Source organism: Chrysemys picta, chromosome 1, assembly GCF_011386835.1.
Source record: "Chrysemys picta bellii isolate R12L10 chromosome 1, ASM1138683v2, whole genome shotgun sequence".
NCBI classification, from domain to species: Eukaryota; Metazoa; Chordata; order Testudines; family Emydidae; genus Chrysemys; species Chrysemys picta.
In genome coordinates this window covers 299,967,072-299,986,649 of record NC_088791.1, presented here as the reverse complement: position 1 = coordinate 299,986,649, position 19,578 = coordinate 299,967,072, and the positions used below count along the sequence as shown (strand labels likewise).

The following is a 19,578-nucleotide window of genomic DNA, read 5'->3' as shown; positions in this document are numbered from 1 at the left end:
AAACTCCACCAGTCCTCAGCCAAATGGCCTGGCCCGGTCTTCTCCTGAACTCCTCTGGGTTTTGTGCCTTATGCTGGGTGTGTGGGTGTGGAGAATAAGCCAGATGGGATACACGTTAGAACCAGAACACAATGACCATTTAAACTGACTCTTCAAAGCATGATGGCCAAAATTTTCAAACCTGCTTGCCAAAAGTTAAGCACCGAAAACCACATTTTGGTGCCTACATCAGTGGCCTGATTTTCAGAGGCACCATACCACAGCTCCCATTAAAAGCACTGAGATCCATGAGTTTCAGCACCTCTGAAAAATCAGGCCACTTCTATTAGGTGCTTATAAACATTGATTTATTTACTTAAGTGTAAGCCCCATGCTTGACTAATGCAGATGTTGTTTTTATTGTTGTCTAAGAGTGGGAAAGTAGCAGGGGAAGAATCTTCAAAAACCGTCTTAGAGCGGAGGTGTAAAATTGAAGACATAGCAATAAAATGCTTCAATTAAGCCAGAGCAGCAGCCTCTAACATTTGCAGTGTAGATATGAAGCTGAAGCTACTGCATTTATGAATATTCCTCAGACTCAAGATTTATAGAGAGCACTTAGATACTATTATGAAGGGCACTTAAGAAATGGATACTTAATAAAACTACCTTCTTGCAGAAAGACATTGCAGAGTAAAACAAATTCTTCCTTCTGTTTTGTGCAATGAACTGACCCCATGTACCTAAGGTCACTGCTAAAACTAGTGTCCTTATTGCCTGGGTTACATCTCTCTCAATCTGCTTAAATCTATCAATATTTGTTATATGTAAAGAATATTTCTGCTTTCAGGCACTCAGATACTATGGTGATGGGCATGTTATAAGAACATGAACATTATTTTGTATTTTTGTCTGAAAATATGCAAAAAAAAAGTTTTGGGCTTTAACAGTTATATTATTCAAATGATTGGGAAGATAAAGCATCCAAAAACATTGAGTATTTCTTGCCTCACCCAAATACTGAAATCATGCAATTGGTAACTTTCATCTAACTATCCAGCAATTCCTCTGAGTTCCCCCCTTTCCCAGGTTCACTCATTGTGAAAGCCTCTCTATTTTGATCAACATAAGTTAAAATCTTTTCCACATGCTAGTCTTGGTCCAGGGTGTTTTAAGCTTCAAAGGCAGACTGCCATCTGGAGTGCTGTCAGAAACATTCAGAAAGCTAGATAAACACTTGCCTAGTAATTTGGACAATTTTCTGGAAAGCATAGAGTGAAGTGTTACAGTAATAAAGCAAGACCTTTCAAACCCATGTTCATCATCCTGACTTAGACAACCCAAGCATAGATATATGCTACTAACATTGGTCATTTCTTTCCCCCTGGAAACTGATGGACATGTGGTTTCTTTATGCAGCCATGATGACCACCCACGTTTTAGTACTTGTAAAAGTTTTTATTTGTTTGTTTTGGGGTCTAGTTCTCAAATCTCACTTGACGTTATGGAGTTCTAACAACACTAAATGGCAAAGCACAAGCAGCAGCCATTCAAGCGGTCTCACACTTCTCCAGGGACAAGACTCGGGTGAGATGCCTCAACCCTAATCTAGAGGGGTTAGAAAATAACTCAGTCTTTCTTGCCAACTCAGTCCTTGGCCTGTCTGATCACTCTGGTAACAACAATCCCAGTTCATGCCAGCAAGGGGTGGCTGATGTGGTCATGTGCACTAGGAAAAGGACTAAGGCCACCAGCTCATTCCACATAGGTCTCTTAAGATGCCGGCTATTCTGCTGCCGAGAACAGATGTAACGTAATATCAGAGCGCTTTGTGTGAAATGGGTGATAAGCCACACTCAGTTACCCCTTTTCCCTTTCAGTAAAGAAGTTGTAAAATAATTTTAATAATGACTGAGTAGTTGAGACTATAGGAATTATGTTGTAAAAAGTCTTTCTCCACTGGAGGCTCTGTTGAATTCCCAGCATTCAAATCAACGCCTCACTCATGCTGCCTATGTTTAACATCTGAAAAACCTTATATTAGTGAATGTTTCACCAAGTTTTTCCTCTATGAATAAGACTTTTTTTCTAATTTAGTCACAAGTACCTAAGAAAACATAATCTAGTTCTTTCATAGTTATTCAAAGGGTCTGGAAGATCTGGCAATATACTTTACTCATAATACTGCGCACTTCTATAGTGCCATTCATCCAGTGATATAAAAATGCTTTAAAAACAGTAAGTAATCTTCAAGGCACCCCATGACAGAGGTTTTATACTCATTTTATGGCTAGGTAAACTGATTCACTGAGAGATTTAGCTGAAGTTACAGACAGAAACAAGAATAGAAACCAACTCTTCTATTCCGCCCCCCCAAAGTCCCTGCTCATGCTTCCTTCATACCAATCTCTCTGCTTATCATCTCCTCTGCCAAAAGCAATATAATCCAAAAGTCTGCAATAAGGAAACAAAATTCTCCCTTTGTGATCATTTGGTTGAAATTGTAAGGTACTCAGATAATAGAGTGATGAGCACAGTATGAAAACCTAGATAAGATTATTATTCCGTTCATAGCACCTTGCTTAGGTCTGCACATAACAAACATATTGTCATGCTATGAATTGATGTCTAATTTTGTTAAGGCACTAAATTTCAGCAGGAACAATTTTTTCAGAGAACTTATTTGACCAGCACTGATTTTTGAGGCAGCTGGCTAGCAGCAGACAAAATGTCTAGTTCATTATCATTAAAGCTGGTTGCCCTTAAATAGTTTATGGTCCCTGCTGGAAGTTAGCCCAAGAGAAAGATAATCGCTTTCCCAAAATATTCCTGAAAAACAAAACAAAAAACAGGACTGTAGAAAGTATAGTAATTGTTCAAGCATTACTTCTGGTGACATATGGCAAGATTCAAGTTGATGAAATTTCTAGCATATCCAAGCCTACATTTATGAAGGAATAAGGAATGGTCTAGCACAGGGGACGGCAACCTTTCAGAAGTGGTGTGCCAAGTCTTCATTTATTCACTCTAATTTAAGCTTTTGCATGCCAGTAATACATTTTAACCTTTTAGAAGGACTCTTTCTATAAGTCTATAATATATAACTAAACTATTGCTGTATGTAAAGTAAATAAGGTTTCAAAATGTTTAAGAAGCTTCATTTAAAATTAAATTGAAATGCAGAGCCCCCCGGACCGGTGGCCAGGATCCAGGCAGTGTGAGTGCCACTGAAAAACAGCTCGCGTGCCATAGGTTGCCTACCCCTGGTCTAGCAAATAGTAAGAAGCTCTCAAAATACAAAAGCACAGGGTTGATAATAATAGGTGAAGGGAGGCTAGCTAAAGTGAAAAGGAAAGTGGAAATATTACAGAACCATAATTATATATCCCTTCCCACCACTTCATCTTTTATTCATATTGGCTCCAGTTTCCCCTAACTCTCAAGTAACCCTTTGTCTATATTGCACAGGCCAAAACATTTTGTGTTGTTATTTCACCATGTCCTTTAAACAATCCTTTATTTCTATGGTATCATAACCACTCACTATATTCCTCTTTTTTAAGTGATTAACTCACTGGGGCTTATTATACTAGACAATAGGACTAATTCAGCACCATTGGGGTGAATGGGAGTTTTGCCAGAAGCTTCAACAAGTGGTGGATCAAGCCTGTTTTAGGCTTGCAGGATTCTAATGTCTAATTCTGCAGTCCTCACTTGGCACAACTGACATTGTCTTAATTGGTCTAATAAAAAACATTTATCATGAAGGCGGGGAAAAAAATGTAAAGTTGTCATATTTAAACAAGCATCTGAAAAGAACTCTACCTACATAAAGATAATCACTAAACACCTACAATATAAAACCAAACTGAATATATGTGACAATTAGTTATGCCCTGATTTTTCACTGCAAATAGTCCCTGTTTACTTTAAGAGTGCTCATGGAAATAAGAGAACCAAAAATGTCAGCTTGAAACAGTTTCCTCCTGCAATCTTTTAAAAGAAAATTTTAAGTCCTATCTTGGAAACAGTCCCTTTTCCTGTGGGTATCTGGATTTATAAATCAAAGAACTAGGAAGTCTTGGCCCGAGGCTCTGAAAATGCTGGTACCCACAACTCTAGAATATGTTTTTGAGTATGTGTGCTCTTTTATATTATTGGGGTGTAAGTCTACCCAGGCAATCAAAAGCAGCAGACCCTGTGCAGACTCAGGCCATTGGACAGAGTTCCTTTAACTATTAGAAGAGCTAACTGTTGGGGAATTTGCAGATGATCATTTGTATCCTGCTGTTGTCACTCAAGAGATATTTCCAAACCACCCCCCCCCCCCCCGCTTTTTTTTTTTTTTAGAAAGAATCTTTTATTTGTAATAACAATTATGGCCAAAATCAGACCCGAGGTTCCATGTGCTGAACCCTAAACTATGTACTAGTGGGAAGAGTCCCTACTCAGGGACTAAAAAATAAATGTTTAGAGCTCTGCGGAAGTATACACTTCCTGATGGAAGTGTGATAAGGCACTTCTGCTGAGATGTGTCTAACCACTACATTCCAGCAAAAGATACATAGTATCTTATCCTTAAGGATACAATCTGAGACAGTGAACATTTAAAAACTTATCCTACCAAACTGCCAGGCCTCTGACTTGTGGCTTCAAAGTTCCCCCAAAGCATTTAGAAAACAGAAATAGACAAATTAAGAAAATCATTTTATTTTTATTACTTTGTGGCAACAATTTTCTAATATATACAATTAAATTCTAAATAAGCAACATAATTTAACCCATGGAGTTTTCTCTCCCTATACAAAGAAAAAGGACCTATCTTGAAAAAAGGCCAAGGAAGTACCATAAGGCTAAAGCTAAGATGTATGTTGTACCATTATTGCTCAACTGAGACAAACTAAGGGCTCTATATGGGTTATTCCTGAGTAGGGGAATGGACGCTAGGAGTGTAAATTTGATACTTTCATCATGGCTGTGGAGAGGAAAAGCTGCCCCCTTATGAAGAAGGTTTCAGCCACCTAAACCAGTGGATCTTTTCCTAACATTCATGGCTCTCCAGCGAAACACTGACAGCAAGAACATCCACTTTAGGTGTCCTCTCTGCCTCTCAGTTCTTCAACTCTTTGAGAGTACATTGTCTGGAGTAACTTGTACTGATCTGTCCTGTTTACTGGGGGGAGGTGAAAAAAGAGAATGTGGTGGAGTTCAACTGGTCCCTTCTTCCTCACCCATAAATCTGGATCCCTACAAAGCTGCTGCAGAGAGAGTACAGAGCATTGAGAATGCCCTGATACCAGTTCTTCCCCGTGTAATTCCTTTCCCTGCCTGATCAATGAGTTTTGGCTCCCCTCCACTTGAGGAAATGCAAGGAGAACAGTGCCCTAAGAGAGCACGGCATGACAGCTAACTAGGGAAATGTACTAGGGGACAGCATGTCTTCGCTCCAAATGAGCATCCTACAAGAGCCTGCAATGAAGGTGTGGGAGAGGAACCAAGGCAAATTTAAAGCAGAGGTACATGGGAAAACAAACAGGTAAACAGTAACTTTTCATACCTCTATCAAAAACATGAGCCTGAGCAGCCCTTCAACCTTGACCAAGCTGTGGTGATATTGTAAGATTTCTAGAAATATTTTCAGACAATTAAAAGAACCTCTCTCTTCCATCTGATTATTACTGCCATATCTTTAATTCAAAGCTACATCAATGTGGTGTTCATCCAAACTTTGAACTGAATTCTGCAATAATATATCATAACTCGTTATGTGGGAAGCTTAAGTCATGTGGGCCTCTGACACCACTTACCATTGTCCATGTAACTTTAGCTCTTCTAAAACATATAACTAATATACAAATCCACAGGGGTTACAGAAAGTTAGGGCTGTGTAACTGAATTCTGTAAATCCACAGCATAGGTAAAACCAAAGGATTTATACCTCTTGACTGTTAAACATGAGGGTTTTTCTGTTCCTCCTTTTAATATTAAAAACTGGTTTCTGCAGACTAAGGATATGCAAGTTAACAAACCGTCTCTCCAAGACAGACACACGGTAGGCAGCTTTGATCAATGACTTTTCTTTAGAAGTGCAAAAGGAAAAACAGGTCATTATGCTGCTGGACAGGATGCAGTGACAGAATAATTGATTTCCCTCAACACTATCTAAAGGAGTTGGCAAAAGCACACACAAACAGCAACATAATGAAGCTTTTTTGGGGAGGGAGAGCAAAGAAAGGAGGAACTCTGCACTCACAATACTTCTTGTCTATTTAGCATTAGACATGACACATTAAACACTATGTTTTCCAGATTTTCATAACATAGGTTAGTCTCTATTAAGGCAGGTCATTTATATCTATAAAGAATTCCCTGGGCTTCGACTCTCAAAATTTGGGATCCTTGCTAGGAAAATTTTTTATAGTTCCTGGGAAAAGAGAGTATTCAATATTGATTTGTTCCTCAGACCTCAACATTCATAAACCATGTCACATTTCTCATCCCTATGGATATATGTCTCTGATCTGAACTCACAGACACACAAAATATACTGAAGTTGGAGAGTACGGAGAAGAAGCTTGCTTTGGCATGTACACACTTCTATTTCCTTGCTATCATCTGTATGCAGTAAATGACAGTGTTCTATGTTCTGTCTGCCTTTGCAAACAGACCACAAAGGATATTTCCTCCACTTTAACTCTTGTGAAATCATCTCACTTCTCCTGAAGTAAAAAGATAAATGGACTATAGCGTAAAACTTACGCTGAGTACGTGTATGTTAGCTTGCCAATTTGAGATCAGATGATTTTGACTCCATGATTCCTGTTACTTTCTGTAACATTCCTCTCCATTCCAAATAGGACCACTCAGCATTTGAAATAGCTGAAAAAGCTTTTTCATCACAATATTCACCACTGTCTTGATTAACAAAGCAAAATCTTAAAATCTGTCATTCGAAGGGCTCCCCCTTCTGCTCTCTTGTGTTCAACCATTACATGATAAACATGCATGAACTACAATATCGTTAACTTTGTGTCATAAATAAGTTTGGATAGAATCTCAAGCCTTCCACTGAATCATCTCTGCAAAGATGGTCCATCTTTTCAGCTAGAAGCAGCCTGAAGAAAGAGAAAGAACATTTGTAATATTTGGTAAGAGCAAAATGATAATCAAGGAGTTATTAAAAATTATCATAGTTACCTCTCTTTGGCTAAAAGAACAGACATCCCCACAAGCTTGGCAAACTCTTCGGCTGTAAGAGAACCCTTTTCAGATACCTATCAGAGAGAAAAGCATGGCATTAAAATAGTGTTGATCTTTTCCTTTCTACTACAGAATGAAAGAATTTTCTCCATTATTTTAGTTCAGTCTCAGTTCAGAGGGTTAACTGTTACAAATTGGTAACAAATACCTAGTGAAGACTACTGCTTTATCTGCATTTTTGTTTAAAAAACAAAAAATAAGCAATTTTCGTCCAATACACTATCTAGCGTTCCGGAAGTGTGCTAAGTATGAAAAAGGAAGAACGCAGAAAAGGATAGGAACTAGTCAAACAAATGAAACCGTGTGTCTCTTGTGTGTGTGTGTGTGTGTACATGTACGTGTAAAGATAACATGGGAGAAGTGGGTAGGGAAAAAATAGCCCATAAATAGCAATATACTTGTGCAATCAATAGTTATAAAGCACAGTCACACTAAGTCTTCCCTAAGTGATTTTGTAAACAATGAAGTTTGGAAAAGGAAATGAAAGGCATCAAAGTTGGAGGGTCTTCAGTTTAGAAGCTGAAGTCACCCAGAAGGAGGTGGGGAATTGGGATTAATTAATTCAGAAAGTCCACTGCTGGTACTAACTTGTGAAAACCAGCATTCCATTAGGTCTCAGGACTTTGGCAGGCCCAAGAGAAGCCAGGTTTTCATGCAAATGAATTGTCCTTATATTTCTCCATTATTGTAGGTTCAAGCAGCCTTCCACACCCACACATACATGCCTTCTCCTGCGACCCTCAAATTATGAGGGATTTATTCTGCATTATCCATTGCAATTTCTAATTATGTTGGTTATCCTTTACAGACTCTCATATCAAAGTAGGCCCTATATTTAGATGTGGTAAAGCTAAACCATTGAAACCTAGGGGTGAAACACAGAGCATACTGAGTAGATTGCACAACTTACTATGACCCCTGGGTCATTATAATTTTCCTTCCCAACCATCAATCCCAAATGATTCAGCTTCTATGTTGTTGACCCCTTTGATTCTCCTACCTCACCTGCCACTCAAACCATTCCATGCCCATTTCAAACCCCACACTGGCTTCCTCTCATCTTCCCTCAGAAACCAATCTTACTGTATCTTACTGCACTTGGAAAGCTATACACAAGTGTGCTCCTAACTAATTTCCAATATCGTTTCTACCTCCTTTCCCCCTTATCACCTTCCCCCCGCCCCACTCATACCTCACTCTTGTTCCTTTTGCAATCTTATCCCACTTGTCTCTTCTTCAACGCCTATATCCCTGAGGATTCCTTTTCTTGGAAGACATCCATCTTTCTTAATTCAAGTCCGTTCCTCACAGCACATTTGTCTATGAAGCCTAGTGTTATGTCAAAAAACGACACCACTTTGTGATAAATCCACCTTCTCCACTGTGTGTCTGACCTTATTTATAATGTCCATGTGTCTGCTTAAAGCTGCCTGAAGAAGAGACTGTGTTTTTTTTACAATGCTGAGCACACTTGCTGAAGACAACAAATTAATACATCATCACCATAAAATTGACTAAAAACAAAAGGAGAACCAATGAGTCTATTTTCTTGAAAGAAATGCAGAAAATTAACAAAAATGCATGAAATGTCCTAAAAGAAATCAGAATTTAAATATTTCAGTCTTAATAATCAAAGGTGTTATTTGCATTATAGCTATGGCATTTGTTTTGAGAAAGTATTTGATGTTTAAAAGTGTCCCTTTTAATGAAGGAACATAGTTCTGCACATTTAGTTTTATATACATTTTCTGAGGAGTCCATGTCAAGTCTCAAGAGCAAAGGTGCATCTGGTAGTACTAAATTTTCTAATTTGACAGGACTATTTTCTTTTGGAAACACTGACATGTAGCCTTCTGAGCTTGTGAAAATTAAGAGTGTGTGCTATGTTCTATAACATGCAAGGGAAACACAGCAGATGATGTGGCAGTAACAGCATTTCAGGTATCAAAATGGATCAGAACCAGTATCGGCTAACTATATTGTGCTCTACTACCCCTTTTTAATGAATCAAAGCTACCTCTATGCAGTACCCTCTAACACAGGCAGTCTCCTCAAAGTAACAAACTCAATGTAAAATATATATTGCACATACTATGTTCTGTTACCGTATAAAAGCAAAAACAAGCACACATTCCATACCTACATTTAATATCTGCTTTCAATCAAACCAAACACAGTCAGAAGCCCAATTTAGTTAGTTAATGTATGGGCCAAATACCATGCCATCAAATAAACTCTTCCTACTATGCAAAAGAATTGGGGAAGGACTTTAAGGTAATGAAGTCTGACAAGAGCTCTAAGAGAGATTTATTCCTTGAGGAGTGAACAGTGATCTAGAGCAGGTCTATACTACAGCACTACATCAGCGCAGCATGTCTGGTGTAGACATGCTCTGCCGACGGGAGAGCACTCTTCTGTCGACATAATTACTCCACCTTGGCGAGAAGCGGAAGCTATATTAGTGGTAGAGCATCTCCTGCTAGCGCTGGTGTGGACAGCACAAGACTTCTCTGCCTGGCCTGGGGGGAGGGGGGAGGGGGAAAAGAGAGAGAGAGAGGGAGAGAGTGTGAGTGAGTGAGTGAGTGAGTGTGTGTGTTGGCGGAGGGTGTGAAAGAGGACACGACGGGACGGGACAGGACGGACATGCGGGGTTTTTCACATCCCTAAGCGATGTAAGTTAGAGTGACTTAAGTGGTAGTGTAGACCTGCCCTAAGATGAATGTGTGTACAGCTCTCTGAAGATGAAAAATGCTAAGTACAAAATATTGTTTTAGGATTTTGGAAGTGGAAAATTTTGTATTTCAAAAGCTCAAAAGGAAATCCTGTACCTCAAGTTTTACACCTAATGTGTTTAAGTTTCCCTACAGACAGATTACTGGAGGAAATGAAGTTCACATACTGTCTCTAAAGCAGAAGCCACCATTTCCTCTTCATTGTGGGACTGGAGCTCAATCACCATTACACCGCTGTCAAATAGACGAAGCCTAAAAATCAAAGGGAAAAGACCAAAAAAACCCAAATCTGCAAATCAACAACGGAAAAACGTGTGTATTTTAGCAGTCTCTGAGTTTCATACATCTAACGTGATAACATGTCAACCAATCTATTGTAATAACTAAAAGAAAAAAATTGAAAAAACGAAACTGAACAACATAAAAATCAACTGCTGAATCTTCACAAATGAAAACAGAAGAATAATTAACTGAACAAAGTGAACAAAGATATTAGCAATGCACCACAGTGGTTTTATTTTCACATCCTGAAAATATACGTTTGGCAGATAAAACCCCAGGAACTTAAATTGTATTTTTTAGGGATCACATAATTTAGTTTTGCATGAAACGTAAGTTCTGTTCATGCTGTAAAACAATGGTGGACATATGTATGTGTTAGTGTTATTAACTGCACCTGAAGAAAGACCCTGTGAAACTATTTCTGAAGGTCACATCTGTGGAAAGGAAGGATGGTACAATAGGTAGGGTGCAACCCTGGGACATCAGAAATCTGGGTTCAATTCCCTCCTCATTATCTGTGTGACTTTGGGCAAATAACTTAGTTTCTCAGTGCCTCAGTTCCTCATTCCTAAAATGGAGGCAATCCTTACCTATCTCACAGGGGTGTTATGAGGATAAACATATATTAAAGAGTACAAGGTGCTCACAAAGTACAGCAAGAGGGTCCTTGTAAGTTGGATCAACAGACAAGTGATATTTATGAACTTAAAGGAAATTACATAGGAAATTGAATGAATACTGACTGACCTCTTAGAAGATTAAGTAACACACAGAAATAGGTTCACATTTTACATTAAAATGGATTTTGGAAGGTAAGGCATTTCACAAGACTGTGTCTGTGCAAGGGACTCAAGGGTCCACAGTTGACAATTTATTTAGAAATGCACATGAAGGACTCTTACCTTAGGGGTAATTTCAGTGCCACTAGCATCTTACAAGCATTTACTAAATCTTCTGGAGAGAGCAACTATTTAAAAACAAGAACATATTTACTCACATTTTACATGTTAAATACACAGTATCACACACAGAAGCAAAACAGACAACTACAGATGAAAAAAATAACAGAACAAGCAACGATGTAGTGCACGATTGCATTTTCGCCTTTCATCTTTCCCTCCCCCCCACCCCATGTCCTGCAGCCTTCTCTCACCCTTACACTCCATTTTCTGTTCTCTTCTTATTCTTCTCTACATTACTCTGTTCATGACTTCTCTCTTCAGGTAATTTATTTGATTACTGGTCCCCCCACCCCCTTGTATTATTTCTGTGTCTGTCCCTCCTGTTATTTTGCCTGTTTTTGTATGTTTCATTTTCTTATGCTAGCTCTCATCCTCCTTTATTGGTACTACAGGAGTGGCACATCAGAATGACATACTATGGAAGATGGCCAAAGATTAAATATTAACGGGGGAAGGGAAGGGAAGGGAAGGGAAGGGAAGGGAAGGGAAGGGAGAACCTCCCCTCCCAGCCCTCCACCCCCCCCAAAAGCTCCATTTTCCATTACAAGAACAGCAATTCATCCATCATTTTAAGGAGTTGGACTGCATGTGGTGGACAGTTAAAGATTTGTTTGACACTTCTTTCTTTAAAGTACCTTCTCAAGCAGATTTTGTCAAAGAATACCACAGAATCAGTCCCTTACCTCCAATCCCCGAGCCCGGTTTACCAGACAATACACCTCTGTAAGTGACATTATTCCCCCTCGTTCCTGTGGAAACATGAGGCCAATAAGTGAAATAGTATTAACCTAGAACACAGAGCACACTATTTTGCATATAATAAAACATTTGGATGGATGAAAGTTTTAAGCAACACGTGACATATTAAAGCAGAAAAGATAAACTATGAGCTTTATTTAAAAACCTACACAGACAAGACCAATGATATCTAAAATATAGGTCAGTGTTCAAACTGTAATTTTCTTTAATAATTTCAAATAGCAGAATACGAATTCTAAAATTCAAGAATTGTGAATTATTTCAAGGTTAAAATACACGTTAGAGTAAAAGTACATGGAATTTCATTATATTAAATCTATTAACCAATTTATCAAGCTTCTGGTTTTTGAACTTACAGGGTCATAATGTAAGGTAAAAAAATCTAAAGAGATAGTATGTGAGTTTCACATACATATTGAATGTGCACATTCTTTTTCAAAGAGGCAAGCTTCACATACATTAAAAACTGAAATTTTATTGAATTAAATAGAAAATCTGATAATAAAATCTGTATAGTAGCCAGCATTATAGCAGTGATATATATGAAGTTTACATTGAAACTGTTATTTGTAGGTTTCAGAGTTAGCAATCCATTGTGCTTAATGGGGCTGCTCATACTTTTGAGTCAAGGAAGACAACTTTTATTGGTTTATGGATTATTCATTTATTCAAAGTTAGCATTGCAACCATATAGATCAGAAACATATTTTTTAAAATAATAGCTTAGATTCAGAAGCACAATTCTGTGGCAAGGGGTAAATTCTGTAGCCACAGTCGCAAGGAAAAGAGACTGCTAATTCAGACTTATGAAGAACTATCACACAAACTCTGATATGTGGAAGATGAGAAATCATTACTGCAAATATAAATTCCCATAATTCCTTTTAGATATTTCTGCTGAGAAAGAGAATAAATGTTCTTAAAAGGCAAAATGATGACTCCTCTAAAAGCTGAATTGGAGGTTGCATTACTGAAGTCTTAGATCTTGAAAAGAGACATTGTCAAGGTCCATGATACTGAAATGCATTGCATTAAAAACTCATGTACATGCACAAAAAGAGCATCTCAGGTGCTTTACCTCTAGTGGTGCCTGTAGTATTCCAGCTAGTTGTTTTGCCAGTTGCATATGGTAATGTGTGCCAGATCCATGCGTTTCCCTGGTAACTGGGTTAGCTATACCCATGCTCAACAGATAAGACTTAAACCTGATAGTCTACATAAAAAGAAAAGTAAGTTGCATCAGTCATTTCACAGTTCTATTTTTAAAAAAAGCTTTTACACTTTTATTTTTAATAGTAGACTTCAATGCCTTTTGGGAGATTTGAAAAAACACAATGCCAACTATTGGGCAGAATATAAATTTATCAAAATGGTGGCAAGCTGAACACAAGTCTTCAGAAATTTATAAGGGACACTGAAATCTCCAAAAGAAAACGAGAAAATTGTCGTCTTCTAGTTAATAGAGCCAGCATTTCTGACCCCTTTTAAAGTAAACTAAGTGGGGAAGAGACATGCACATCCTGTAATCACTTCATACTAGTTATCTTTGAAACAAGGATTCAGATGGACGGACTGTCTTCTCTCCCCACTGCTCGGATATATTGTATAAAGAAAGCTTTTCATTAAATAAAAGTTAAGAAACAACGGGACATTAGTAAAATATTATTTACTTACATTATGAATATCACCACAATAGCTGTTTAGTTTACACAGTGATATTTCACAAAATACCTTTTCGTCAAATCTAGAAAGAAAGCATATTTACCTCATCTTCCGTGATGTCACCTTGTTTTTCTTTAATTTTGTTAGCTATTGATTTGGATAACTCCACCATTTCCTTAGCCTACCAAAACACACACAAATATGTCAAATTTCAGCAGTGTATTCAGACATGTTGGTTAAAAGTTAGATAACTGGTATAAATGTAGATAGATGTGCTGGTAAATGTCACATCCCATACCTTTTCCATTAACTTGCTGAGATCTTCAAAAGCCTAAAATGAAAAATTGACATTATAATATAGTCTGCCTAAAGAAATTAAATGATTTAAAGAAGTAATTTTTCCAATGATCTTCCCAAACTCTAAGAATTCTGAACAATATTAGGGCACCTAATGCTTTAGACCAGCACGTTTTCATTTCAAACTGTTTAGAGTTTGAAATTCATGCTCTGATTTACAAACAGGCACTTTTCCTTCCCAGAGAGCTTATAATGAAAATCAGACAAGAAAAGGACAACAGAAAGTATACAGGAAAGTAAAACAATTCTATGGTTTCCTGCATGGAACACACATACTAATTTCTACTTAATACTGATTTACAAAATGTAAATAACAGAGCTGGGAGATAAAGTACTGAGAGTTGAAATAAATTAAATTAATCAAGTTTACCCCTTCTTCCTAAAAACATGAGGTGTATTTTTTTATTCATACCTATATACATACACACACACACCAATAATCTAATTTTGGCCAGTGGAGAGCCCACAGTACAACTGTGGAAATGCTCATAGTGACATCACAATTCTGCCTTTATCAGTAGGCGTTGCTAAGATAGCAGGCAAGATCACACTTTATTTGGAAATAACAAGGGAGATGGATTGCTAGGTTCGTTTCACACCACTCTGAATTGACGAGACATAAAGCTTTGAAAATTATTTGTGGGGAAAATTTATGCATCTAAATACTTGATTCTCAGAAGCAATTAGGAACATAGATGTCTAACTGAGCTAAATTATGCTGACACAAAACAAGATCCCAATTAAGGCTTGTTTGAAATCAGGCTTATGAGATGGATTATTAGATAAAAGGTACCTGTGATATAAGCTGTACTTGCTAGATCTGATAAAAGCAAGGGGAAATTAAAATATTTCTATAAAGTATCAGATTTTTACTACAATGAACTTTTATGGAACTTTTCCACAAAAACCATGTAAAATTTTGGATTTCCATCACAGGACAATGATTTATTTCAGGATTTTTAAAATACAAGTTACTTTAATAAAGCTGTGACGTTTTCAAATATAAAAATTGCTATATGGAGCACATAACACTAGATAAGCCTTTCACTTTTTTCATATTTTATTTCAACAATAAAAAACAAACAAATGCTCTCAGTGTGTTAACAAGTAAGCAGACTTACAATTACATAACAATGACCACCCAGCAGCATAACATACACATGAAAAAGTGAATTTAGCCTGTCAATATATCAATGCCACAGAAAGGCACTTTTATCCTCTCAGGGACATACCCTCAACCCTCCTTCAAAATCTCTTTAATAAATGGCTTTTGCAATGTGTCCAGGTGGTCACTAATTTAGATTATTTTGGACCAAGTGTGTGTGTGAATGCATGTGGGGAGTCCCAGAACCCTAGAACCATCACAGCTAGATCCGTGAGGGCAGCACCTCCCTTTTATAAAGAGGGCAACCCAGCTAGAACACCTCTACAGACCGCAAATGTAGCGAGCCTATGGTCCCAAGCTATCAACGATTTAATAGTCTAATCTGAAGGTAACAAAAGCATGGCTTCTATTTAATTTAAAGATCTACGCAGTAGACTCTTGATAATCCTGAAGAAGAGTTCTGTGTGTAACTCAAAAGCTTGTCTTTTTCACCAACAGAAGTTGGTCCAATAAAAGATATTACCTCACCCAGCTTGTCTCTTGCTAGTCCACATACAATAATTCCTCACTTAACGTTGTAGTTATGTTCCTGAAAAATGCGACTTTCAGTGAAACCAGTTTCCCCATCAGAATGACTGTAAATGGGGAGGTTAGGTTCCAGGGACATTTTTTTTTGCCATACAGTACAGTACTATAGTTGGGAGGTGCCCCTGCCTTACCCCACACAGGCACAGCCCACTGACACTGGAGACAATGAGGCAGGCAAGGAGGCTGAAGGTGCTGTAGGCTAGGAGAAGCACATTGCGCAGCAGCAGCGGCAGCTTCTCCTACTCTGCAAGCATCAGGGGTGGGGGGCTCAATCCTCAGCCCACCCATGCCACCCCTTCCCCCAAACCCCCACTCTTAACCCGCCTCTTTTTCCCTCCCCCCCTTTACTCCGCATGCCGCGTCCTCGCTCCTACCCCTCCCTCCCCTGCCTCCTGCCCGCGGCAATCACGGCGCGCAGGTTCCCCCTCCCTCCCCTCCCTCCTGAACACCGCAAGCCAGCTGATTGCCACGGGCAGGAGGCAGAGGAGGGAGGGGGGATGTGCGCCGCATCCTCGCTCCTCCCCCCTCCCTCCTGCCCGCGGCAATCAGCTGGCTTGTGACATTCAGGGGGCAGGCGAGGGAGGGGGAGCCTGCGTGCCGAGTCCTCGCTCCTCCCCTCTCCCTCCTGAACGCTACAAGCCAGCTGATTGCCGCGGGCAGGAGGCGGGGGAAGGTGCTGATCTGCGGGGTCTGCCGGTAGGCGCTGTGCGGGGGGCGTAGGGGAGCTGATGGGGGGCTGCCAGCTGTGGATAAAGCAGGCAGCCAAACAACGTTATAGCGAAGCATTGCACAACTTTAAATGGAGCATGTTCTGTAATTGAGCAGGGACATAAGATCGAAACAATGTTAAGCGAGAGGACGTTAAGTGGGGAGTTACTGTAGTCAAATGACAATCACTCCCCAGACATCTTGGCAAAAATTTAATATGGAGTGTTAAAGCAATTATAATATATTCCCATAGAATAATGAATTACCATTGTCAGAGCACAGATATTTGTGATACAGTGTCTTTTCTTTTAAAGGTATTTGTTGACATACTTGATAATTTGCCAAATTCAGTAAATTCGTAATGTGTCTCTCAGGCACTAGCATGAATTAAGGAGCTTCTACCATATTGAATTTTAATATCAACAAACAAAAAGCTTTTATCCAGGCTTTTACTGGTTTAACTCCAATCTCAACAACATGCATGAAAACATCACCCATTAAAAAAAAAATCCTTGACTTAGCTAAATAAATAGCATGTTGTGTATAGTTTCTCCTCTGACCGATTCACTCAGGGCAGGCCTGGAAACAAAGGGGAATGTGCACACACCTAACAGGAACTTCCTCAGATAAACAAAAGGCTAAAGAACTGGATTCTTATCAGCAGCGAACAGCAGATGCAGGAAACCTTTTCGTGGAACCCAGGGCACCACTTTTGAAATTAAGTCATTTATAACATTTAAAGCTGGGGGAAGGCAGGATTTCACAAATCACGTTTTTCCTTTGCTCATACAACTCACACAAATGGATTTCTTTTACTCTCTGACAAAGTCAGTGAGGAAAAAATAACCAGACAATACCTTTTGAATTATATACACAAGTAACTTCATTCATTACCTGCTTCATAAATAGGCGGAAAAACAGAGCAAACAATAAAAACCTTTAATGCTAGTAATAATTGAAAGATCACAGTAAAAGTGTTCACAAAGCAGGTACAAATTTCCTGTAAACTGGATCTGTGAGGTCTTTTTTTTATTTTGCAATGTTGTGATACAAACAGTTGCCATCTGAATGAATCTGTTATAGTTAATTTATGAGGACTTCTTGATATTTCAAATCCATCTCTATTACTGTGACAAAACCAGTATAATCTTCTCTTTATTTGCAATCTCAGGATTGCTCCATTAGATATAGTGTCAAAAGCAGTGTTTCTCAGCTACTGGTCTGTGGACCAGTGCCAGTCCCTGAGATCTCCCTGACACAGTTGAGGAAGGCAGCAAGCCAGTCTCTGTATCAAAAAGGTTAAGAAACACTGGTTGAAAGGATTTTAAGAAGAGGAAGAGAATGAGGTGGGGAGGGGAGGAATAAGCTTCTGTTGTACATGTAATATCTCAAATTCAACAATGGAACTGTTTTGGGGAGAAGCGGTTGTTTTCTCTTTGGCCAATATTTTTGCAGAAATTACTGTGACATCTGATTATTGAACACTTTGCCATGCATAATTATAAACTCAAATTAAAATTTAAAAATATGAATTTCTGTTAGATACATTTACTGTGTAATAATTATTTACATATATAAAACCCCTTTGAACAATACACCTGGTAAATGAATATCTAATCTTCAACTGATCCATAATTAGACCTGCTAAGAGAATAGTCTTATTGGACTGGTCCCTTTCTGTAGAAGGCTCTTTGTTCTGTTTCCCCCGATGAAAGGCCATTGAACTTTGCCTTTCAACTGTATTGAAATCCATAAACCCAGAAAGCATTTGGTGCCAATGAATGGACTTCTTGAAAGGGAGCATTTAAATGAAATATTCTTAAACACCTGGGATAAGCCAGTTAAACAGACATAACTGTAAGTTACACACGTGTAATCGGTTCAGAATTTTAAAACTCTCTACAATGAAACAGTACCCCGCTGCATCTAGAAGAAAAAATCTGAGAGAATGCAGGTGGCTGACCTTGAAACTTGAGCAGTATTTACCTCAGAAATGTTTTTGTCAGTCTCTTTTCTCTTCTCTTCTAATTTCCTCTCAATACCTACAATTCCTACAGCCCTTATTCTTCCTGCCTGCAAAAGAAAATAGTTGAAAGAAAAGAAAAGGAAGGAAATGTTAAGAGTTCTCTCACCTCCCTGTGAAAGAGTTTATATTTACAACAGAGGAAAATGTCCCACAAAGAACTAAGTAAAATGTAATGATTGTTAATGATCTACAATACATCTAATTTCCTGAATAACATTCCTTAAATCAAGGTCATAATTTATCTATAACAACTTTTTACAAATAATAAAAATACACTGAATATAGATTTGCTACAGAATACTACATGACAAACACGCTATTTAAACTGTTAGTATAATGATATAGAACATAGCATCTCTTGTATGATAGACAGACAGTAGAGATAAGCTGGGATGCTCAAACTGACGCTTCCCTAGTCTAACTGGAGCAAGCCTAGAGGTAGAGCATTTTCAGTGAGGATCCTGGACTTAGGAAGTTGTTCTCCCCATTGCTCCATCACAGTCTGAATAGGTTTCCCTGAGGGGAGATTTAGAAGGGTACGAGGTAGAACATTCACCGCATTTATTGATATTGCGTCATACAAATAGTATGTGACACATACATGCAACATATGGGGTGATATCCTTTTACTAAATTGGAGAGTCATATGAAATTTATCAGCCTCTTCCTGGCCTAGCCTCCAGGTCTCTAACTCCACCCTCATTCTCCTTGTCCTCCCCATTGATTTTGATACTCAATAGTACTTTTCTTAAAACCTTGCAAACCCTTGAGTTTCCATCCTCTCCTGGTTCTCTCACCATCTCTCTGCTCATTCTTTTAGATTCTCCAACTCTCTGTGTCCCAGAAGTCTCAGTCCTTGATCCCCTCCTTTTCTTGGTCTACATCTTTTCTTTGGGCAATCTCAGCTGCACACGTGGCTTCAACTACCACCTTTAAATAAATATGTGCAAATCTACCTTTCCATTCCTGACCTATTTCCATCCAATCTGTATTTCAGCCAGTCTCAACATCTTCTCATAGATGTCTCATGGGCAACTTAAACTTAACATTGCCAAATTCAACTCTCTGTCCCCTCCTATTCTCTGTCACCTTTGACAACAGCACCATCCTCCCTGCTGTAACTCATTTATATGATGGCTGTACCCAAAATGTCACCAG

General features: G+C 38.6%; 1 protein-coding gene across 5 annotated transcripts in view; it reads right to left on the bottom strand.

Moving 5' to 3' along the window:
• Positions 1–4,673: 4,673 nt before the first annotated feature.
• Positions 4,674–19,578, bottom strand: part of VPS36 (vacuolar protein sorting 36 homolog) — a 72,202-nt gene continuing 57,297 nt past the window's right edge. For 4 of the 5 annotated variants that reach the window (XM_065581268.1, XM_005305621.5, XM_065581267.1 and 1 more), the window contains exons 6-14: positions 18,381–18,467; positions 13,935–13,967; positions 13,740–13,817; positions 13,053–13,187; positions 11,899–11,964; positions 11,156–11,220; positions 10,139–10,223; positions 7,177–7,253; positions 4,674–7,094 (exon numbers count right to left, since the gene is read on the bottom strand). In XM_065581268.1, coding sequence (XP_065437340.1) covers positions 7,001–7,094; positions 7,177–7,253; positions 10,139–10,223; positions 11,156–11,220; positions 11,899–11,964; positions 13,053–13,187; positions 13,740–13,817; positions 13,935–13,967; positions 18,381–18,467 — 720 coding nt within the window. In that variant the 3' untranslated portion in view covers positions 4,674–7,000. The remainder of the gene's footprint in view (positions 7,095–7,176; positions 7,254–10,138; positions 10,224–11,155; positions 11,221–11,898; positions 11,965–13,052; positions 13,188–13,739; positions 13,818–13,934; positions 13,968–18,380; positions 18,468–19,578) is intronic. The other variant, XM_008168039.4, reaches the window with a different exon arrangement.